The 24539-nt window shown below is 40.8% G+C and overlaps 2 protein-coding genes across 7 annotated transcripts in view; one reads left to right on the top strand and one right to left on the bottom strand.

Moving 5' to 3' along the window:
• Window positions 1-430, bottom strand: part of LOC115210963 (LHFPL tetraspan subfamily member 3 protein) — a 12068-nt gene extending 11638 nt beyond the window's left edge. The window contains exon 1 of the mRNA XM_029779786.2: window positions 233-430. The gene's annotated coding sequence lies outside the window, so the exon portion shown is untranslated. The remainder of the gene's footprint in view (window positions 1-232) is intronic.
• LOC115210962 (origin recognition complex subunit 5-like) overlaps window positions 1-24539 on the top strand; it is an 82385-nt gene that overhangs the window by 30975 nt on the left and 26871 nt on the right. For 4 of the 6 annotated variants that reach the window (XM_036501958.1, XM_029779785.2, XM_036501955.1 and 1 more), the window contains exons 2-6: window positions 3720-3842; window positions 14404-14496; window positions 17088-17291; window positions 18693-18767; window positions 23393-23504. In XM_036501958.1, the coding sequence (XP_036357851.1) occupies window positions 3753-3842; window positions 14404-14496; window positions 17088-17291; window positions 18693-18767; window positions 23393-23504 (574 nt within the window). In that variant the 5' untranslated portion in view covers window positions 3720-3752. Of the gene's footprint in view, window positions 80-638; window positions 837-3719; window positions 3843-14403; window positions 14497-17087; window positions 17292-18692; window positions 18768-23392; window positions 23505-24539 lie in introns of those variants that run through there. The other 2 variants (XM_036501954.1, XM_036501953.1) reach the window with 2 other exon arrangements.

The following is a 24539-nucleotide window of genomic DNA, read 5'->3' as shown; positions in this document are numbered from 1 at the left end:
TGACCTGGGCCCCAGATGATGTGCCTGTTAAACCCCATTCAACCCTATAGATAGGACCAAAGTGGCAGAAAGGGATCATGTATAATTTTGCTCTTCTCATATTTCAGTTTCATAAAACACTTTGCTGAAATCATTTTATCCATGAAATTAAATTTACCCCACCATGCCATACACCTTAAAAATATATATATATATCAGCTTTTCACCATTCCATAAAATTGGATCATCTTACCTTTATGATTGCTTCAAATTCTTGAAAATATTCAATCCCAGATTGTTATAATATTTCTTGAAATCCAAGCTTATTCCCGCCGACAAATGTTATCTAAGCTTTTACTGCAGCCATCTTTGAATTGCTTCCCCTCCCTACAAACTTGTAATAGTAATAACAATAATAATAATAATAATAATAATGAATTTTTGAAAATGGGAAATGTGAGCTTTTTTTTTTGCTTTTTTTGAATCCTAAAGAACAATATCTGAGTTTCCTGATTGTGTGTGTGTCTCCAACAATTTCTCTGACCTTTGTTGCTTAATCGGTGACCTATTTCACCTGTAAAACCTGTTAATCAAGTGTTGGGTGTGAGTTGATCCTGAAAGATTCCTGGAGGTGGAGATGTTTACAAGAGAAAGAGAGAGCGACTCGGTCAGACCAGTTCTCCTAAAAATACTTTTGTTGTGTCTGTTGTTGTTGTTGTTGTTTAGGAAGAAGAAGAAGCAGAAAAAAAATCTCTTTGTTATTCTTTGTGCTGTTTGATGCTGTCGTTATTGTTGTTGTTCCTTGACTTATAAATTTACCTGACGAATTACTAGAAACCGGTTAGATCTTGCCAAAGGTAACATTTTTATTGTCCTGTATGTTTATTGCGTTACAAGTTACTGTTGCTGCTGCTGCTACTACTACTACTACTACAGACAATGAACTTGTGACGATCATGTCAGTGCCAGATCACATTGGCTACACTTTTCTATTACATATATTTTGTTTATTGTTGTTGCTTAACATGATCAAGTACATTCCTGATCAAAGGCATTCCAGCCATGACCATCCTCTCTTTTATATAGGTGTGTAGGACTATATTATCTGATATGTTCTGTCTTTGTTTCAGATGGCCGGTCTGTAATTTTAAGGAGATTTGACTGCTATTTCTAGCAGGTTGGACAACCACATAGTTGCTTCCTTCTTGTCTCATTGTTAGTTGCTATTCTGGTGTGTATGCATATATACGTTGTTACCTATCAACCCAGAGTAAACTTATTGTCTCAATAGAATGGAATGTTAGATTATTTGGAGTAAGGAAATGGTGAAAGAAGAGGAGGTGGAACTTGATTGTCCAAAGAGGAAGTTGTCTGACATTCACTGAAACCATTCATAGAATTATAGAAATGAGTTTCCAAAAGAAAATCAACAAAACAAAGGTTGAAACAGACGAAGATTGCTGAGTTTGTTGCCACTCAGCATAGGGAATGTGAATTGTTGACGTTAAACAATGGTCTGCAGGGTGTGCCAGGTATTTTATGCACCTGACACACAGGTGTGGCTATGGAGATGAGAAGTTTGCTTCCTAACCTTGTGGTTTCATGTTCAGTCCCACCATTTGGCTCTTGGACAAGGGTCTTCTACAGCACTGGCCAATCTAAGCCTCATGAATGGATTTGGTAAAAAGAAACTGAAAGAAGCTCAATACATACGTGTGTGTGTTTGTATCCTTGTCCTGACATCATGTGATGGTTGTAAACAAGCTTCTCTGTCATACAAGCAATGTTGTTCATTTCCAATCATCCATGAAAAACATGTCTGGCCTTGGAGAAATTTTACCTGAAACAAGTGAAGCCTGGCAATTGGAAAAACATCTGACCATAGAAATCTGCCTTCGCAAATTCCACCTGATCCATACAAGCATAGGAAAATGGTCGGCAGCTGTGAAGAATTTCTGCAGACCATAAATAGATGATGATTTAATGCAATGAATATGCAGCAGAAAATTGATTCTGCATCTTCTTGAATATGGTTGGATCCCTTATGTTTAGGGCAGGAAAGAGTTGGGTCTTCTGGCAGGAACATCTCAACTAGGGCCAAGACAAAGAAACATTCTCAGGGGTCAGAAATTGTCATGATGGCCAGTTTCAGGTTACAGGGTCCAGACATCCTCAATGAGTTGTTGTGGACCATTGCTGGAGACTTGTGGTCATGATTTTGGTGAGAAGTACCCAGGCATATAAAAGCCATGCCAAAACAAACACTGGTGCTTGATTCATTCTTCTCGCTTACCAGCCCTTCACTGTTACTCCCTCCTTCCATCAGAAGGGATTTTTGTCTTCCATGGTACTTGGTGATCTTGTCAGTGCTGGCGCCTTGTACGAAGCACCCAGTACACTCTGTAAAGTGGTTGGCATTGCGAAGGACATCCATTTATATAAACCATTCCAAAACAGATGGAGCATGGTGCAAGTCCCAGCCTTACCAGTTCCTGTTGAACCGTCCAACCCATGTCAGCATAGAAAATAGACATTGAACAATGATGGTGATGATGATACTAATGGCTTAGTTATATACAGCAGATTGCAAAAGTAGGTATCCGGTTATGAAAAAAGAAAACGTACCTTTTCCTTCCTTGGACACTAAACTCTGCTTGCAAAGACCTGTTGAGGCAAGTAAAATCAAAATCACATTCGATGACTGGCGCCCGTGCTATCAGGGTGCAAAGAGCACCATACGAGCATGATCGTTGACAGAGCAGCTAACCAGCTTCCGTGCCAGTGGCACATAAAAGGCGCCATTCGAGCATGATTGTTACCAGCGTCGCCTTACTGGCACTTGTGCCTGTGCTAGTAGGGTGCCAAGAGCACCATCCAAGCATGATCATTGCCAGAACAGCCAACTGGCTTCGGTGCCAGTGGCACGTAAAAGGACACCATTCGAGCGTGATCGTTACCAACGTCGCCTTACTGGCACCTGTGCTGGTGGCATATGTAAAAAGATTTGAGCAAGGTCGTTGCCAGTACCGCCTGACTGGCCTCCGTGCCCGTGGCACGTAAAAAGCGCCCACTACACTCTCGGAGTTGTTGGCGTTAGGAAGGGCATCCAGCTGTAGAAACTCTGCCATATCAAGATTGGAGCCTGGTGCAGCCATCTGGTTCGCCTGCCCTCAGTCAAAATCGTCCAACCCATGCTAGCATGGAAAGCGGACGTTAAATGATGATGATGATGTATACTACTCATTTCTTTATATGAATAAAAATTAAAAGTTAGCCTCATTTTTGATATTTTCATTGTCATTAATCATAATAATATATTTATCATAACTATAATAATACTTTTTTCGTAACTTTTAATTATTTTGATAAAAATAAATGAGTATTGTACATGTTTTCTTTTTTTTTTCATAACTGTATACCTACTTTTGCACACTTACACACACCTGAATAGCCACTTCACTATAGTCACACCTAATCACTTATGGTGTAGTTATGATGCCCTGTATGTACCTCAGTATCTGATATGTACCTCAGTGTCTGATATGTACCTCAGTGTCTGATATGTACCTCAGTGTCTGATGGGTCCTTTCTATGCTCTTCGTCACAATGAATACGTAAACCTCAAACTTCACCAATAAAATTGTGCCACATAGAAAACACCAGTGAAGGTACCATGTTAATTATTATTTATTATTATTCTTTTTACATGAATTTTCTTAATTCTGTTTTTTTTCTTTTAGGTTTTCCACTTCAGTCATCAACTCTCAAACAAGATGCCATTTCTTGACTCCGTTGCCAAACTTCAGAACGCTCTGCCTTGTCGCACAAAGCAAATACAGCTTCTTGTCAATCTGTTTGGAAAGGTAAAGTAAAATATTGATAATAGCGGTGGCGGCAGCGGTCATGATGATGATGATGATGATAGAAACGTTAGCACGCCAGGCGAAATACGTAGCCGTATTTCATCTGCCGTTATGTTCTGAGTTCAAATTCCGCCGAAGTCGACTTTGCCTTTCATCCTTTCGGGGTCGATAAATTAAGTACCAGTTACGCACTGGGGTCGATGTAATTGACTTAATCCGTTTGTCTGTCCTTGTTTGTCCCCTTTGTGTTTAGCCCCTTGTGGGTAGTAAAGAAATAGATGATACTATAGAGGAGAATGGTAATGTTTAGTTCAAAGCAAACTTGGACAAAGAATTGGAAAACTTTGACTCGTGGAGTATAGAGAACTTCGTGTGTTCCGCTCCATCCTTTATCACATCCTTTCCTACAACCAAAGCCACAATAAATCATTCTTTCTCTTTCCCTCTTAGATGAAGCTTGAACCCCCCTTTTGGGCAGCTGAACTTAACAAACACTTCTTCGCATTCTCCTCTCTGTCTTCACTTAATCCATCTTCACTGAAATCCTTAAAGCAAGAGACTAACTGGTTGTAAATTGGCAACAATGTCATATTTAAGCATTGTAACCAAACAGATCTTCAATGACCTGGGTCACTATTCCGCCGCCCCCCCCCCCCCCCCCCGTCTCCCACTTGAGAGGTTCATGTCTTACAAGGTACTTGGTGACCCCATCGTGCTGGTGCCGCATAAAAAGCATCAGTGATGTATGCCATGTAAAAAGCACTTAGTAGTCTCTGCAAAGAGGTTGGCATCAGGAAAGGCATCCAGCTGTAGAAACCAGGCCAAAACTGACAATGGAACCTAACACAGCTCCTAGACTTTCCAGCTCTGGTCAGACCCATGCCAGTGTGGAAAACATGGTAGATGATGATGATGATAACCCAGTGAGGCCACTCCTTTTGTGGTCATTCAACTTGCTGGAAATAGTAGCTAAGTCTTTGGCAAATCACACTGACTCTTCCTAAGGAGACAATCCAGGGTAGACTAAATAGTTTGGTCATAGGTCTCCCCTCAACATGGCAAACCATCGGCTACAATGGGTGACCACAAGCAAAGTTTGATTCGTCAGTACAAGCCAGTCCTTGTACCATATAAGGTACATGTAGTTCGATAATTGATCCCTGCCCCCATCTAAGGCCTACACAAAAATTTGACTAAATGCTGCTAAGAGAACAGCTGTTAATATATTGGAGTTTCTCTTATTTACGACATTGTACTGTACCTCTCCAGAGCACCTCTTTGATACTAGTTTCATTTCTCTCACAGCAGTTAAGTGTTTTAACCCTGGACACTACAACAGCCATCAAAGTCCACTTGTAACCCTGCTTTGACCCCATAAATCTCTGCCTTTTATTCCTGATTTGCTTTACAACTGTTCTGAATTCTCAGCCAGAAATGAACCACTGTCTCGTTGGTCAGGTTTGTTCTCAACCATAAAGAAGTTTCTTTACATTTTATTTAAAACAGAATTATCATGGTATCAACCAGACCATCAGATGCAGTTGTACACCACTGGTCACAATGCGCTTTCAGTTTGGCCTTGGTTGCTCTACTCTCTTCCATCTTAACCCAAATCATTTAAATCGTCTTCCCATTGTCATGGAGGCCTTTTGAGTAGACCTTTTTCTGACCCCTTGGATACCTCTCAACAACTGCATGAGTCCACCTGTTGTTTGTGAGCCTTGCAACATGTCCAGCCCAGTAGAATTTCTGCTTTCGACATTCTGCATTTACATCATTCACATCATTGCATTTTTTAATTATCTCACCTGTGCCGGTGGCACGTAAAAAGCACCATCCGAACGTGGGCGATGCCAGTGCCGCTTTGACTGGCTTCCATGCCGGTGGTACATAAAAAGCACAAACCGATCGTGGCTGTTGCCAGCCTCACCTGGCACGTAAAAAGCACCCACTACACTCACGGAGTGGTTGGCATTAGGAAGGGCATCCAGCTGTAGAAACACTGCTAGATCAGACTGGAGCCTGGTGCAGCCTCCTGGCTTCCCAGACCCTGGTCGAACCGTCCAACCCATGCTAGCATGGAAAACGGACATTAAATGATGATGATGATCTAGACTCGGCAAGCCGCCAAGTGAGACCATAACCTGTGGCCTATGCCAGTGGTGTATAACCAGCCCACTTAGGAGTATCCTTCGTTCAATAAACAATAAACTATGCTTGCAAAGACCTGTTGAGGCAAGTGAAATCAAAACCACTAACATGGCTGATGACAGTACCACCTGATTGGCACTCGTGCCAGTAGAATGTTAAAAGCACCATCCAAGCGTGATCATTGCCAGTGTTGCCAGACTGGCTCCTGTGCCGGTGGCACGTAAAAAGTACCATTTGTGTGTGATCATTGCCAGTGGCACGTGAAAAACAACATTTGAGTATGGTTATTGCCAGTGCTGCCAGACTGAAAGAAGAAGAAGAATTATTATTTTTGAATTTAGGGACAAGGTCAGCAAATTTTTAGGGGAGGATGTTTAGTCCATTGCATCAACCCCAGAGGGATGAAAGGCAAAGCTAACGCTAGCATAATTTGAACTCTAAATGTCAAGAACTGAAACAAATGCTGCAAAGCATATTTTTTCCAACAGTGCTAACAATTTTGCCAGTTTGCCCCACCATTCCCAATAAAAATTATGATTATTGTATTTTTATTATAATTGTTGCTAATGTTTAGCTATTTTTTTGCTTAAATTAATAATTATTTTGAGATAAAAAAAAAAAAAGAAAAGAAAGGAGTCAAGTGGTGATTTAATGTTCTGGGAGAGAAATATGTGTTTGGCCAACTCACTCACTTATTACTGGTCAGTCACAACTGACCAGCTTTCTCACTAATATTTACCCATAAATAACCAGTTATATTTAAACTGACCAATTTTTTCGGTACTATTCTTCAGCCAATTTTATACAACTTTATGATGTTATAATGTATTTCTTCCACCTCAGAAATAGGCAACCCTCGCCCATAGATGGATACTTTTAATTATGAATAATGAAGCAAATCTATGCACTTCTGGATGAATTAAACATTTCTTAATGAATGCTCTTCTTGATTGTCTACTTCCACACACGTATACAAACCGTTTCTGTGGGGAGTGGAGCTGTTGAGAGATTTCTCACAATGTCAACATTACTCATACATATTGGAATGAATGACAAAAGAGCTGCTGGCCATTAAACCGGAATATTCATAGTGAGAACTAAGAATATTTTTTTGAATTACTTGACTTGCGTTGACCAGTTTTGCATATTTGACAATTGTATAAGAATTGTTATTCATTTATTGACTTACACACACATATATATATATATATATATATTAGTGTGACCTTTGGTGAATCGCTTGAGATATAGAGCAAAGCCAACATGATGATGATGATGGATAAAAAGTTGATCTACACTGGTTGACATTGCCAACTGATTAAAATTGGCCTTTAGTAACCACAAATGTCATTTCATGTAAAATCTGCCTACCTTTTTATTTATAGATATCATTATCATCATCATCATCATCATTTAACGTCCGCTTTCCATGCTAGCATGGGTTGGATGATTTGACTGAGATCTGGCGAACCAGACTCCAATCTGATCTGGCAGAGTTTCTACAGCTGGATGCTCTTCCTAACGCCAACCACTCTGAGAGTGTAGTGGGTGCTTTTACGTGCCACCAACACGAGGGCTAGTTTGGTGGTACTGGCAACGACCATGCCCAAATGGTGCTTTTTACGTGCTACCTGCACAGGAGCCAGTCCAGCAGCACTGGCAACGACCTCGCTCGAATATTTCACATGCCACCAGCACAAGTGCTAGTAAGGTGAGGCAGTAACAATCACACTTGAATGGTGTGCTTAACGTGCCACCGGCACGAAGGCCACCTTGTTGCTCTGGCAACGATCTCACTGGTATGGTATTCTTAGCGCTCCACTAGCAACGGATGCCAGTCACTGAGTTTGATTTTGACTTCGATTTCACTTGCCTCAACTGGTCTTCGCAAGCAGAGTTTTGTGTCCAATGAAGAAAAGGCATGCATAAGTGGGCTGGTTACACCCCTGGCATAGGCCACAAGGTTATGGTCACACTTGCACTTATGTATATATGTATTCATGCATCTATCTATCTGTCATTTAGTGTCCACTTTCCATGCTGGCATGGGTCAGACGGTTTGACTGGAACTGATAAACTGGAGAGCTGCACCAGATTCCAGTCTGACTTTGGCTTGGTTTTTACAGTTGGATGCTCTTCCTAACATCAACCACTTTACAGAGGGTAGTGGGTGCCTTTTATATGTCAGTGGTATGGGTGTCTTCTGCATGAAACCAGCACTGGCCATCACTACAGTTTCACTTGGTTTGATGAGTCTTTTTAAGCACAGCAAATCGCCAAAGGTTTCAATCACTTGCCATCGCTTCTGTGAGACCCAGCATTCAAAGATCATGCTTCACTACCTCCTGTCCTCATCCATACGTATCACATGACCATACCAGTACATTCATCTCTCTTGCACACTACATCTGATGCCTCTTATACCCAGCTTCTCTCTCAAGACACTTAAACTCTGTCATACATGCACACTGACATTGCACATCCAGTGAAGCATACTAGCTTCATTTCTTTCAAGCCTTCTTATAATAAATACACACACACACACATACACTCACACTTATATATAGACCATAAAGGGTCAGGAGGCATGAGAGGTGAATATATTTGTTTAATCACTTGATATCTATTGGATTAAAGCCATTTTTCAGCATTCATCATGTAATAATAATTTCAGTGCATAATAGATTATTTTACATGCCTGCACCAATTTATATGTTATGCATTACACAATAAAATTAGAAATCAATGCAGATACAAGAGGTTAGCTCTTCAGATCGCCAGAACATCATGATTACACCTGTGATTCAACCGAGTTAAAGCATTGAAGTAGCCTTGATGTTCTTCTGATCTGATTTGCTAGCCTTTTGTATCTGCATTGATTTGTAATTGTACGTGTGGAATGCACATTGGTGCAGGCATGTAAAATAATTTATTATACACTCAAGTTATTATTACATGATGAACACTGCGAAACAGCTGTAACCCTATGGATGTCAAGTGGTTGAATAAATATATTCATCTCTCATACCTTCTGACATTTTATTAGCTATATACTCTACATGAAATAATTTCATAGACTGGATCTCGTAGAGGAGCTTTCAGTGGTTACCGCAGGATTCTCTGAATCTATATATTGCACTATGTAATCATAAATAATGGGCTTTATACATTTATAGACTTAGAGCTGTTTCAGATGTATTTGGTGCGTTCATGGTTTAATTTCATCAATTGATTGATTGAAATAATAATAAACAACCATTAGAATGCATTCATTGTCAGAGTCCAACACATCAACGAATATAATATATATATCATTATCATCATCATCATCATCATTTAACATCTGTTGTCCATGCTGGCATGGGTTGGATGGTTTGACCAGGACTGGCAAGCTGAGGAGCAATGCCAGACTCCAGTCTGATTTTGCTTGGTTTTCTACGGCTGGATGTTCTTCCTAACACCAACCATTCTGAGAGTGTAATAGGTGCTTTTACATGCCACCGGCATAAGTGCCATTTGTGTGACACCAGTATCTGCCACCATAACTGTAACTTTAATCAGCTTCATGGGTCTTCTCAAACACAACATAATGCCAAAGGTCTTGGTCATTGCCTTCGTGAAGCACAACACTTGAAAGGAACTCAGCCACTTTGCCTCTGTGAGCCCCGACATTCAAAAGGACCTCAACCACTTTGCCTCCATGAGGCCCAATGCTCAAAAGGTGCTCTTCACATACCACTGGCATGGGTGCCACTTACGTGTCACGAGCATCAGCCATGACTACAATTTCACTTGATTTGACAGGTCCTCTCAAGCACATCATATCACCAAAGGTTTCAGTCACTAATCATTGCCTCTGTGAGGCTCAGAGTTCAAAGTTTATGCTTCATCACTTCATCCCTTGTCTTCCTGAGTCTACCTTTGCCACAGGTTCTCTCCACAGTTAAAGATCGACACTTCTTTAGACAACTGTCCTTGTCCATTCTTGCCACATGACCATACCAGTGCAGTGGTCTCTCTTGCTCACCACATCTGATGCCTCTTATGCCTAACTTTTCTCTCAAGATGCTTACACTCTGTCATGCATGCACACTGACATTGCACTTCCAGCCAAGCATACTGGATTCATTTCTTTCTAGCCTATGCATGTCCTCAGCTGTTTGCACATAGGCATTATACAATCTACCTTCACTTTGAGAGAGAAGCCCTTTGTTGCCAGCAGAGGTAAGAGCTCTCTGAACTTTGTCCAGCCTATTCTTATTCTCACAGCTAATCTCTCAGAGCATCCACCTCCACTACTAATTTGGTCTCCTAGATATTGGAAGCTATCTACTACCTCTTGTCTCCCTGGCAGTTGATGGAGTCTATTTTCTGCACATTTTCACCATTTATTGTTCCTGTGCATCTTCCTCATACAAAAGCTAGTTTCCCTGTAAACCTTCCTCTGATATTGCTGCATCTTTTATGTGTCCAAAGCTTACATCAGGTGCATCTTATGGAGTTTCCAACTACACCTTTCCTACAGATTGAGCAAGTGCATCTACCTGAAGGGATTTGTGATTTATCTGCTTTCTTACTGATTAAGACTTTGATTTTTGCTATGTTAACTCTAAGGCCCTTCAATTCTAGACCTTGCTTCCATACCTGGAATTTCTTCTCTAGTTCTGGTAGTGATTCAGCTATTAGAGCAAGGTCATCAGCATAGAGGAGCTCCTAGGGGCAGCCTGTCTTAAATTCCTCTGTTATTGTCTGGAGGACTATAATGAACAAGAAGGAGCTGAGGACTGATCCTTGGTGAACCTCTGCTTGTACTCTGAATTCTTCACTGTACCTGTTGCCAACCCTCACCTTACTGGTAGCCCCCTGTACATGGCTTGTACAGCTCTCACCAACCACTCTTCTATCCCTAGTTTCCACATTGACCACCAGATAAGGGATCAGGGGACCCTGTCAAAGGCTTTCTCTAACTCAGCCAAAGCCAAGTTCAGCGGTTTATCTTTGGCTGGGTATTTCTCCTTCAGCTGCCTTACCAGAAATATAGCATCAACAGTGCTTCCCCTTAACACAAACCCAAACTGTATCTCATCTAGACCAACTTTCTCCCTAATTAGTTGTACTGTGACCCTATCTGTAACTTTCATCACTTGATCCAATAATTTGATACCTCTGTAATTATTTCTATCTAAGGCATCACCTTTACCTTTGTAGCAGTTGACTATGGTGCTACTACACCAGTCATTGAGTATGACTCCTTCATGGGCCACCTGATTTACAATACAGGTGAATAGACCATAACACATACTGCTAGATATTTTAAGCAGCTCGACAGTGATTCCTGATGGGCTGGGGTTTTTCCCTATCTTCATATCCTTAATTACTTTATCTATCGAGGAACTGTCACTTCAAGTAGCTGGTCCCTCAATTGGGTCAACCTTTGGATCTCCTCCTCCCATTCATTCACCACATTCAGCAGTCTTTCATAATGGCGTCTCCAAGCCTCTTTCTTAGCAGAATCATTAAATGCAAGTACACAGTCATCCATGTGGACACATTTCTCACCTATGACATCACGATTTTCTCTCACACACATCTATACATATATACAGATATAGATATAGACAGACAGAGAGATTGATTCTCCAGTGTTTGACGACAGCACGGAAAGCAAGATAAAAGGAATTAACCCTTTTGACACGAATCCATCTGAGACTGTTCTTGTTTCTATGATACAAATTTCATCCTATAAAGTGATCTAAATTTAAAATCAGAAATATCAAATTTCTAAATATCTCAGAGAGATATGAGCGGTGGTGGAGCGATAGAGCGGTTGTATACTGTCAACTTAACGTGACATTCCCGTAAAGGGAATCACACCACCGCTATTTATCGACTCTTCCTGTCGGCCTTGACACATTTCCTGTGTCCTTATGTTTACAAAGGGGAGACAAGCACCCCCAACAGCTAGGCCTGTTGTTGGGGGTGCTTGTCTCCCCTTCGTAAATATAAGGACACAAGAAATGTGTCAAAGCCGACGGGAAGCGTCGATGCTTCCTAGGGCTAAATAGTGGTGGTGTGATTCCCTTTACGGGACTGTCACATTATGTTGATAGTATACAATTGCTCTAAATTTAAAATATTCCCTCAAAATTGCATTTTAATTTATATCCCAAATACCAGCTTAATAAGGACAGTTATTTTGGTAAACTCTTCATAATTTTCAAAATTAATTTAAACGAAAGCAGTGTAATTCTACAGAAATCTGATAATGAAACGGCTAAAACAGATTCCATCTCATTTGCTTAAGACAATTGAAAGAATTTTCTTGTTTGTATATTTATAACCTCGAGAGGAATAAATAATAAATGGCACAATTGACCTCAGTAAGATTTGAGTGCAAGACCTTGTAGGATAAACCCAACTACTGTAAAGGAGTCCATCCTCTCAGCCGAACCCACCGACTGACGTCATCCTGCCATGGTAGTCACCTTCCTGCTATTTCATTGTGCTTTCTTGTTGTACAGCTTTTATTTCTTTCTCAGCACATGAACTGATTGGCATTAAAATTAGATTTAAAGTGACCTCTTAAACTATGTTTACAATAGCCATTAAAAGTGTTTACAATAGCCATTAAAATTATGTTTACAATGGCCATTAAAATTGTATACAATGGCCATTAAAACTATGTTTACAATGGCCATGGAAACTTTACAATAGCCATTAAAATTATGTTTACAATGACCCTTGAATTTTTTTTACATTAGCCATTAAAATTTTTCATTGATTATGAAAGCAAAGTTTTTACTGATGATTAAAACTATATTTATGATGATTATTTTAGGCTTTAAACTAATTTATGAGGTTAACTGTTGGTTGGTTTATTATTGCTTTATTATTGGGGAAAGACTTCAGAAACAATACACTTTTGCAAATGAAGAATTGGACTGAATGTTTCGTACATACATACCATTTCCAAAGCGGAATAGATTGGTTTGGAACAAGAAAGGGAAAAGAATCTAATATTTCATCGTCAGCATCATCATCATCTTCATTATCCTTACTGTCTCAAATTCTATGATTCTTCAGGCCAGTTACCCAGTTTCTATGGCTTATAAGTTGCCAAAATCCTGACATTCCCCCTGGATGGGATGCCAGTCCATTGCAGGGGAGCTCATTTACAGCTGAGTGGACTGGAGCAATGTGAAATGGAAGTGTTTTGTTCAAGAACACAAGGCACCATCCTGACCATGAATCGAAACACTGATCTAACAATTAGATAGGGGTGTCGGTGCCACACCCGAACCACTCAGCCTCACATTTCAGGTGAGGCCATTCATCAGAGAGTAGTAAGAAGGACTGGCTGAAATATTATACTTCATCTTCCTCACAACAATAGATTTATTCCATATTTAAACTGTTTTGGTGGAAAACTGAAGGGCTGCTGCCATGGCCAGTATGGGACCCCTCCACCATAGCTAATAGGTTGAAAGGAGGAGAGTATCCGTTCATACCTTACACCTGGCGACCCATCAAGTGGACTCTACTAAACGTAACTGTCACTGGTTTCATTAGAGTCCACTGGATGTTGTTTATTGCAATAAACTGTGGTGATAGTAGTGGTGAGGAGACTCGAGTGAATTAACAAGTTTTTAACCTTTCAGCCTTTAAACCAGTCACATCCAGCCCCAATATTCTCCTTGTTTCATGTTCAAACTGATCCGATCCAGCCCCTCACGCTTATCCTACAATGCCATTCTAAAAATAGGCAATCACATCATCAAAATCTTTTAGCATGAAAATTTCAAAGTGGCTGTGTGGTAGCTGCTTGCTTACCAACCACATAGTTCCGAGTTCAGTCGCACTGTGTGGCACCTTGGGCAAGTGTCTTCTACTATAGTCTTAGGCCGACCAAAGCCTTGTGAGTGGATTTGGTAGACAGAAACTGAAAGAGGCCCGTCGTATATATGTATGTATATATATACATATATATATGTATATGTATGTGTGTGTATATGTTTGTGTGTCTGTGTTTGTCCCCACCAACATCGCTTGACAACCGATGCTGATGTGTTTACGTCCCCGTAACTTAGCAGTTCGGTAAAAGGAGCCCGATAGAATAAGTACTAGGCTTACAATGAATAAGTCCTGGGGTCGATTTGCTCGACTAGAGGTGGTGCTCCAGCATGGACGTAGTCAAATGACTGAAACAAGTAAATGAGTAAAGAGTAATATGAAGCAAACAAGCCTTACATTTGGCTGAGTAATTCTGAAAACTAAAGGGTCAAGGTGGACAATGCCCTGTCATGTCTTTCTTCTAATATTTCTCCACCTCATACAAAAACCAATCTGTTAAGTTTTTCACAAAATTCATTTAAATGTTTTTATTTTTTTCCTCTTCCCATCTTTTTACCAGAAATCTCAAATCTCGCCACCAGCTTTATTCATCTATGGACACACGGGAACTGGTAAGACTTTAACGGTCAGGAGCATCCTGGACGAACTACAGGTTAGCGTCTTCATTTTACCATTTTACCATTACAACCTGTTTCTGCTGGCTATACTTGGACTAATGCTGTTATTGTTTATCTTTCATCCTTTCAGAGTCATTAAAATAAGGACCAGTTGAGAGCAGGGGAAGTCAAACTAATTGGATTTACCTGCTCCCTTGAAACTGCTGGCCTTGTGCCAAAATTTCAACCCATTCATCATCATCATCATCTTCATTTAACATCTGTCTTCCATGCTGCCATGGGTTGGGTGGTTTGATAGGAGCTGGCCAAGCAGAAGCCTGCACCAGACTCCTGTGACTGTTTTGGCAGCATTTTTAAAGCTGGATGCCCTTCCTAACACCAACCACCCAGCAGAGTGGGCTGAGTGCTTTTTAAGTGGCACAAGCACAGATGAGGTTAGTTTTGACAAAGTTTTAACAGCTGGATGCCCTTCCAAACGCCAACCACTTTACAGTGAAGACTGGGTGCTTTTAAGTGGCACCTGCACTGGCAGGGTCACCAAGTACTTGCAAGATACATAAAAAAAAACATTTGGAGAAGGGAAGGGGCATTGGAGGAGGTGATCTTGTGTCAAATGATGAAAGGTTAGAGTGAGACAGAAAGACAGAAACAGGTATCTTGCTGTAGAAGAGATACAAGGTTACCTGGCCGGAAAGAGAGAGTGATCAGGAGTGAAGATAGAAACAGGTGTTCTGCTGATAAAGGAAATACATGGTTGCCCAGGTAGAGGGACGAGCAGGAGGAGAGAGAGAGAGAGTGGGAGAAAGCAGGATAGAGGTGGTGGCAAAGTGTTGGCCATATGCAATGATACAGTGAGACAGGGCCAAGAGGACAGGATTGGGGAGTGGGAGGTAATCATAGTACATGAAGCAGAAATGTGAGGAAGAAAAGAGATGTAGTTTGGTTTGTTGTGGTAGAGTGTGAGAAATTTTCTTGTTAAGTGTGGGTGGGACACACAGCACTTCCACTGATGTGGGCAGGTCTTCTCAAGAACTTCATATCACCAGACATCTCAGTCCATTGTCATTTCCCCGTGAGGCCCAACATCCTGAGATCAGTCCTTACCACTTCACCCCATGTCTTATTGGGTGTTCCTCTTCCGCAGGTACTATCTACTTTCAGTGACCAGCACTTCTTTATGCAGCTACCTTCTTTCATATGCATCACATCTCCAAACCAATGTAGTCTTCTCTCTTGCATGCTATATTTGATTATCATTTTTATTATTATTAAGAAACACACAAAAACCGTTAGATTCACTTCAACATTTAAATTTAATTTGTCAAAATATTTTCATTGCTTTCAGACCACGACCTGTTCACTGACAAAACTTTCTCAGATGCAGCACGAAGTTTTGTCAGTAAACAGGTCGCGGTCTCAAAGCGACGAAAATATTTTGACAAATTAAATTTAAATGTTGAAGTGAATCTAACGGTTTTTGTGTGTTTCTTAAATGGCTTATAAACACCTTCCACACTGCAATTGTTTTCGTTTCAGCACACGATCTCAGATCAAGTCACTCGCTATGCAAGTACATCTCTGTAATTATTATTATTATTATTCACCTAACTTTTGATTTATCTATGTCACATCTCAGCTCCCTTCTGCAGTTTAGAGATGTGACACTTTTCTCAACACATGAGCTGTTCCAAGTATTGCTGCCAGGTGTGTACTTTCTGTGAAGTTTGGTATTTGCAGCTATTCATGCCAGAATATTGCTCTTTCTGAAATGGTCCCAAGTGCACCGATCCCAATAGGTACCACTTTCACTTTTGAGGCTCAGTTATTAATTCTTTTCACTTCCAATCCTAATCTTGCTACTTCCCAACTTTTCATTATCATCATTGTCATCGTTTAACATCTGCTTTCCAAACTCTACTTGTGAAGACCTGTTGAGGCAAGTGAAAATCAAAATCAAAATCGATCAACATTGATGGAAATTGTAGCTGCGATATACCAGTGCCGGTGGCACATAAGAGAACCATCCGAATGTGGACGTTGCCAGCTCCGCCCCGACTGGCCTCTGTGCCAGTGGCACGTAAAAAGCACCATCCGATCATGGCTGTTGCCAGCCTCGCCTGGTCTCCATGCCAGTGGCACGTAAAAAAACACCATCCAATCGTGGCCATTTGCCAGCCTCATCTGGCACCTGTACCAGTGGCACGTAAAAAGCACCCACTACACTCATGGAGTGTTTGGCGTTAGGAAGGGCATCTAGCCGTAGAAACATTGCCAGACCCCAGTTGAACCGTCCAACCCATGCTAGCATGGAAAGCGGACGCTAAACGATGATGATGATATATATATATATATATATATATATATATATATATATATGTATGTGCATTTGTACCCCTGCCACTGCTTGGTAACCAGTGCTAGTGTGTTTACATCACCGTAACTTAGCAGTTCAGGAAAAGAGATCAATAGAATAAGTATCAGGCTTATAAAACGTAAGTATTGGGATCGATACATTCGATAAAAAATTCTTCAAGGTAGTGCCCCAGCATGGCCACTGTCAAATGACTGAAACAAGTAAAAGATGAAAGATAATCTTTTTCTTTTGTTTTTCCCCTTTGTTTTGCAGTGCAAAGTTGTGTGGATCAATTGTATAGAATGCTACAGTGCCAAAGTTCTTTATGAGCAGATTCTGTTGAAAATAAATGTCAAAGAGGAAGAAGACCATCCGTCATTTGACGACTATTCCAAATGTGATAACTTGAACGACTTTTGCCGTTTATTGCCTGCAGCTGTCCAAGAACTTGGATATTCTGAGGAAACCATTTATATTGTAAGAATAGTTTTCACAAGTTCTATTTATATAATAATAAATCTTATCTTCATTACTCTAACCCCCTTCCAGACAAATTATTTCATTTTCCATTTTTTTTTTTTTTTGTTTCTTCTTGCTGGAAACAGAAGACCCTCACCTACTGCAATCCAAATTGTCAGCATCTGTCATCATCGGAGGAAATGGTATTGCTCTCTGTTGATGCCATCATTAAAGTTTTCCACTTTAGCAAAATATATTCCGCTCTCTGGCGATTCATCTTCACTATTCTTTGTTAATTAGACGGTGATCAAAAAGTAATAAAAACAAATATAAAATCAACAACAGCTCTGGTCACTAAGCTGAATATTCATGCACTCTAAGTGTTAAGTGGAAACTGACCAAAAGTTCCATCCATGCCTATCACTGTTGACGTCCAACCATAGAAGGTTTATGAGGCAACTCGCATGTGTGTCAGAACGATCTGGCCAACTTGGAAAAACATGATTCGTGTCGACGGACTATTTTGTAAAATATTTTCTTGAGACATACTTTTCCCAGAAAAGCCCAGTAGAGGGTTAAGAAATCCCAGAAATTAATAATAATTAGTTACAGAAACCTAGTATTGTAGTCACCTCGTAATATTGGTGTACGAGGGTACCAAGGTACACACGAGGGTGTTGTTAGCAAAGTGAGGATTGGAAACTAATTCAGGGAATACATTTAAATATTCCCCAAGTGTCTGTTCTCAGACCCTTTCTGTTCCCTACAGTTTTTGAGGCAATTACGCAAGAGTTCAGTACCAGATGTCTTATAACTGAAGACTTGCTCCTTATAGGCTCAGAAACCTGGATGTTATCAAAGAAGCTTGAGAGGCGGTTGGATGGAACCTACACTCGCCTCCTTATGAGAGCTCAAAATCTCTCGTGGAAGCATCATCCAACCAAAGTACAAATATATGGGAAATTACCACCTGTATCATCTCTTGTGAAAGGTAGAAGAGTCCAGTTTGCTGGACATTGTTGTAGAGCTGAAAACGAGGTAATTTCTACTCTTCTCCTCTGGAAGCCATCTGCTCGTGATACCAGAGGGCATACACACTCCTACCCTGATGTAATCTCCAGGGATTCAGGCATCCAGCAACAGGACCTCCGTAATGCTATGATGGACCGTGAAGTCTGGCGTACATAGTAAATTCTATTGTCTCGACCACGGTTGAACAATGATGATGATGATGATGTTCCTTATAGTTAGGCTTTCCTACTTCATAGTTGTTAGTAAAAATGGTTTTGGTAAGTAAATAATCAAAGTGCCATCTTCACATCTATGTCTGTGTCTTTTGTTTCTTAAGAAATGTTCTGTTGTTGATCTCAAAACACTTTATTATTAATACATTTTTAATTAGCGTTTTATTTCTTACAGGTTCTTGACAAAGCTGAAAAGTTACGTCAGATGGAACCACACATTTTATCGGGCTTGCTAAAACTACAAGAACTGGTATGTAATTTTGATATCATATTTAGAAAATAGGCGTTTTGTATGTGTGTATGTGTATATGCCCATATACACACACACAATGTATGCTTGGAATTACTTATGAAAAAATATTTAAATCAACACAATGACTATTATAAGTATGTATAACTACTTGGACTATTAAATCTACAGCACAGTTTTACAGGTAGTTGTATGAAGCAATAGTTACCTGTGTGTGTGTGTGGTGTGTGTGTGTGTGCACCCAAACGCACAGATATTGACACACCCATGTTCATTCTCAAAATAGTTACAGAATGACATAATACCATTCTCAGTGCAGCATAAACGTTTTGTGTTTCTCCACCCTGTCACTATAATTCTCTGATCTTGATTTGACAAAATGGAAAATGCTCAATTATTTGAAAGAAACACATCTAAATTGTTTTATATATTGCATATAACCTGTTGTTGTATAATAAATAAATAAACATATATATATATATATTTGGCGCAGGAGTGGCTATGTGGTAAGTAGCTTGCTTACCAACCACATGGTTCCAGGTTCAGTCCCACTGCGTGGCACCTTGGGCAAGTGTCTTCTACTATAGCCTCGGGTCAACCAAAGCCTTGTGAGTGGATTTGGTAGACGGAAACTGAAAGAAGCCCATTGTATATATGTATTTGTATATATATATATATATATATATATATATATGTGTGTGTCTGGGTTTGTCCCTCCAACATCGCTTGACAACTGATGCTGGTGTGTTTACGTCCCCATAACTTTGCGGTTCGGCAAAAGAGACCGACAGAATAAGTACTAGGCTTACAAAGAATAAGTCCTGGGGTATATTTGCTCGACTAAACGTGGTGCTCCAGCATGGCTGCAGTCAAATGACTGAAACAAGTAAAAGAGAGTAAGAGTATATATATATATATATATATATACTAGCAGTATTGCCCGGCGTTGCTCGGGTTTGTAAGGGAAATAACTATATAAGCATTTTTAGAGAGTTACTTCCCTTATAGATGCCAATTCGGGCTTTCTTAGCCATTTCTGTTTTGGTCTCTTCAAGCCATGAAGTCATTGTTCTAAAAGAACGCTGGTCTCCTTGACAACGCTTTACGACGTTGATTTCTTTACACTCCCTTCCCCACAGCTTCACGAGGGAGGGAAGAAGGGGGAGAAGCAAACAGGTGCAGGTGTGACCATGGACGCCAACTCCGCCGCCATCGACACACGAAAAATTATGCATTAAAATGGAATAAAAAAATGATGTTAAATTATTTTTAAAATCGTAGACTCATCGTAGACGCGCGCTAATACTCAGACGGGCTCGATATGAATCACGACTATAAGATACCCGAATTTGGTTAAACTGCACCGCAAAATGTGGGAGTAGTTAGGAATCTAAATCGAAGGGGACAGACACTCACACAACTACAGTTTTATATATATAGATGTATTTATGTTTCTCTTCTGTGTGTATTCTACTGACGAAGCAAAGCATTCATAAATGCAAAGTCAGAAATCCGGGATCTAGAATTATCCAGTAATTTTTTACTAGCTTCATCATGTCTCTTTGTTTTCTCTCCGTGTTGATATATGGACAATTAAGGTGGTTTTAGAGTCAGATCATGGCTGCTATTTTCAGCATGGTGGTATCTCGTAGATACCCTAATTTATATATATATCCTTAAATCCTTAAAAATGTTTTAGCCAGAAGGCCGTGGCCATGCTGGGGCACCATCTACATAGATATATAATATATATATATATATGTAGATAGATAGATGTGTTAAATAAAATGAGATAACAAGGCCAAAGCAAAGTGATATTTCTAGGATATTTATAAAGAGAAAGGTGGTCTTACAGCTGATTCAGGGATATGAAGGATATCCCTTCATCAGAGACGATATGAGAGAGTTAAATAGAAGGAAATAGTAGAGTTTAATATAAGAAGTTATTCTGGAAAGGAAGAGATACAGGAAGTTTAAAGGGAAATATGAGGATAAGAAAGTATATGTTGGCTGCACTGTGTAGAGAGGGTAGAGAAGCTTTTGGTCCATGGTATGTAAATTCCAGTAATTCGTATTTTGCTATTACAAATGGATAGTTTGCGGATATTAACTCCATGTTCTGTTCATTCAAAGGGATCTTGTAGTGTCTCGTTTTATCAACATCAGGGCCCCCGTGCAGGTGACACGTAAAAGTACCATCCGTTCGTAGCCGTTCGCCAGCCCTGTCTGGCCCCCGTGTAGGTGGCACGTAAAAGCACCATCCGTTCGTGTTCGTTGCCAGCCTGGCCTGGCCCCCGTGCCGGTGACACGTAAAAGTACCATCCGTTTGTGGCCGTTTGCCAGCTCTGTCTGGCCCCCGTGCCGGTGACACGTAAAAGCACCATCCGTTCGTGGCCGTTTGCCAGCCCTGTCTGGCCCCCATGTCGGTGGCATGTAAAAGCACCATCCGTTCGTGCCTGCTGCCAGCCTCGCCTGGCCCCCGTGCCGGTGACACGTAAAAGCACCATCCGTTTCGTGGCCGTTTGCCAGCTCTGTCTGGCCCCCGTGTTGGTGGCACGTAAAAGCACCATCCGTTCGTGTCCGTTGCCAGCCTCGCCTGGCCCCGTGCCGGTGACACGTAAAAGCACCATCCGTTCGTGGCCGTTTGCCAGCTCTGTCTGGCACCTGTGCAGGTGGCACGTAAAGAGCACCCACTACACTCACGGAGTGGTTGGCGTTAGGAAGGGCATCCAGCCGTAGAAACACTGCCAGATCTGACTGGGCCTGATGAAGCCTTCCAGCTTCACAGACCCCAGTTGAACCGTCCAACCCATGCTAGCATGGAGAACGGACGCTAAATGATGATGATAATGATGCTCACACGCGACCCGCATTAGACTCCTCACTCATACTGTTATCGAACCATGTGTTTAACAGTGGTCCTTCCGCAGCACTTACATAGCCCTACCTACCTTTTGGGTCTTCTGGATACCAAAAGCTCTCATATTATTACATGTATGTATGTGTGTGTGTGTGTATGTCTCTTCTACTTTTTAATTATTATAGCTCTTCCACTGAGGAGGGAGCTCGTTTCCAAGAAACAAGGCTCCATCTTTGAGATGTACTTAACAGACAAATTCACATTTGGAACTTGAGAAAAGTCTTGCATATTTTTACTGTTCCACTCACAGATTGCACTTGTAATGTACATATTAACCGGTCGATTTCTCTTTCTGAAAATCCCAGTTTATCCAGATTCTCGTTTAAGCATTAACTTACAAAACCTAGTGCCCCAATTATTATTGGTATAAATATGAATTCATAGTCTGGATATAGAAGCTGGAGGTTTTGAAGCAGTTGTCCATAGATATCCTCTTTATCTTGGATTTTCAAAGAGATATTTATATCTGGGGAGCAGCTGACCTCTATGATGGTACATACCTTTGCCCCTCAGTCCCAAATAACAATATCTGACCAGAAGTCTTGATGGGAATATTCCACCAGCTGGGGTTTATGAATGTATTCCATAACAGAGGGATTTTCTAAATATATTTCAGGACAGTCTTTCATGCAGATGGCATTGTAACTTGCTTTAGCAACAACATCGTACCGCATAGGGAAGTAGTACCATGACGACATTTTAAGACAGCTGCTAATCACACGTGTGATGTCTTCCACAGAAACATGACATAGCCTACACATGCGGTTGCACCTTGAGATTACAGGAGCATCACTGTCTCTCTTGTTCACCAGGTACTTTGTGGGAATCTCCTGTTCCTGGATTGCAAACACACAGCCTTCATAGTCTGATGTGATGTATTGGTCTTATGTCCAAGAGAGGCTGCACTTCGTATCAATTCTATTATCTTCTTCCAGCTTCCAGGCATCATATTCATGCATAGTCTTTTTTTTTTTTCGTATGCTGGGTGCTTTCCATCCAGGTGTTCTCTGAGGTCAGACACATTGGCAAATAATGGCCAAGTTTCGTATACTGTAACATCTCATGTATAATTATGTATGTATGTATGTATGTATGTGTGTATGTAGACAGACACACACACACACGATCCATGTGTCTGCTTTATCATCATTGAGCCTCAGTTTTCCATGCTGGCATGGGTTGGACTACTGTCTGACAGGGTCCAATAAGTCACAGAATCTGTGTCAAGCCCCTATGTCTGTTGTGGCATGGCTTCTATGGCTGGATGCCCTTCCTAATGCCAACCACTTTTCCAGTACGTACTGGGTGATTTGATTCCTATCACCAGCACCAGTGAGGTCACCAAGAAACTCGCAAGACAATGGAAAGGAAGAGGGGGGGGCCTTTGACTGAGTAGGAGTGCATTTGAGAGATGGCAAAGTGGTGGCTTTATGCCAGGTATTGAGGGACAAGCATAGGTGTCTTGATACAAAGGAGATACATGGATACCCCACACTGTGTGAGGGTAGATGGGAGTAGCTGCAATGGAGATAGAGGTGGTGGTGTTGAGGTCTTAGATTTTACTCACAAGCTACAAGAAGATGAATATCCGGAAGACTAGAGACTATCAGCTGGTGATCCCTGTTCCTGTCTTGTTGTGCAAGTGTGTCATGTCCTGTTCCTTAAGCTTTATATTTTCTGATCTGTATGTCTTGATATCTTTCAGACCAATCTGAATATTTCTGTTATTCTTCTCACTGATATTGTTTGGGAAAAATTCCGTTGCAACACTGGAACCTACGAGCCGTATATTATCCACTTCCCTGATTATTCAAGAGGTAAGTTTCTACATTTACCAAATCTCCTTTCATCTGCCACCCAATCTTATTGTTAAAGATAGTTAAACAGTTGAATTTATTTTGCCCTAAAATTATATTATAATAATAATCATAATAATAATCCTTTCTATTTTAAGCACAAGGCCTGAAATTTAAGGGGAGGAGGATAGTTGATTACATCGACCCCAGTACTCAACTGGTACTAATTTTATCAACCTCAAAAGGATGAATGGTAAAGTCAACCTTGGTGAAATTTTAACTCAAAATGTAGTGACGGGCGAAATACCGCTAAGCATTTTGTCTGGCGTGCTAACGATACTGCCAGCTGACTGCATTATTAATAACAATAGTCAAGGCACTTTTGATCAAAAGATATCTACATACAATCAGGCTGAGAAATGTGATGATGATGATGAACTTATTGTATACAGTGCCCAGGTGTGCTACAGCTCATCAGAAAAGGAAACCAAAAGTGCATGGACATAGAATGATGCACAGAAAGATAGGAAATGGAACGGTAAATGAATCATAAAAAAAAGGAAAAGAATGTCTGGTGTAGTCTTGATGAATTTTGAGAAGCATGGAAGTTTTGAAGGATACAGTATCCTAACAGCTAACAGGCGATGCAAATAGTTTATTCCATGGTTCAGCAATTCTGAGTGTCAACAAATGTTTCCAAAAGTCTGCTGTGTTGCTTTTGATTTTGTAAGCATGTTCTTGACTTCGAACACCCGACAAATGAAGTGAGTCCATGGCTCGCAGGACGGCCTGCTGTGCTAACCTTGGATCGTAGAGTGACCCACTGTTCTTGAGGAGACCTATTGAGTCAAGTACGTTAACACCAACATGAAAATGAAAATCAAATGGAAATTGTAGTTAAGATACCCGTGCCGGTAACACGTTAAAAGCACCATCCAAACGTGGCAGTTGCCAGCGCCACCTGACTGGCGTCCATGCCGGTGGCACGTAAAAAGCACCCACTACACTCACGGAGTGGTTGGAGTTAGGAAGGGCATCCAGCTGTAGAAACACTGC

The sequence above is a fragment of the Octopus sinensis genome, linkage group LG4 (assembly GCF_006345805.1).
Source record: "Octopus sinensis linkage group LG4, ASM634580v1, whole genome shotgun sequence".
Lineage (NCBI taxonomy): Eukaryota > Metazoa > Mollusca > Cephalopoda > Octopoda > Octopodidae > Octopus > Octopus sinensis.
Note: the sequence above shows the minus strand (reverse complement) of the source record. Positions and strands in the feature narration are given on the sequence as shown.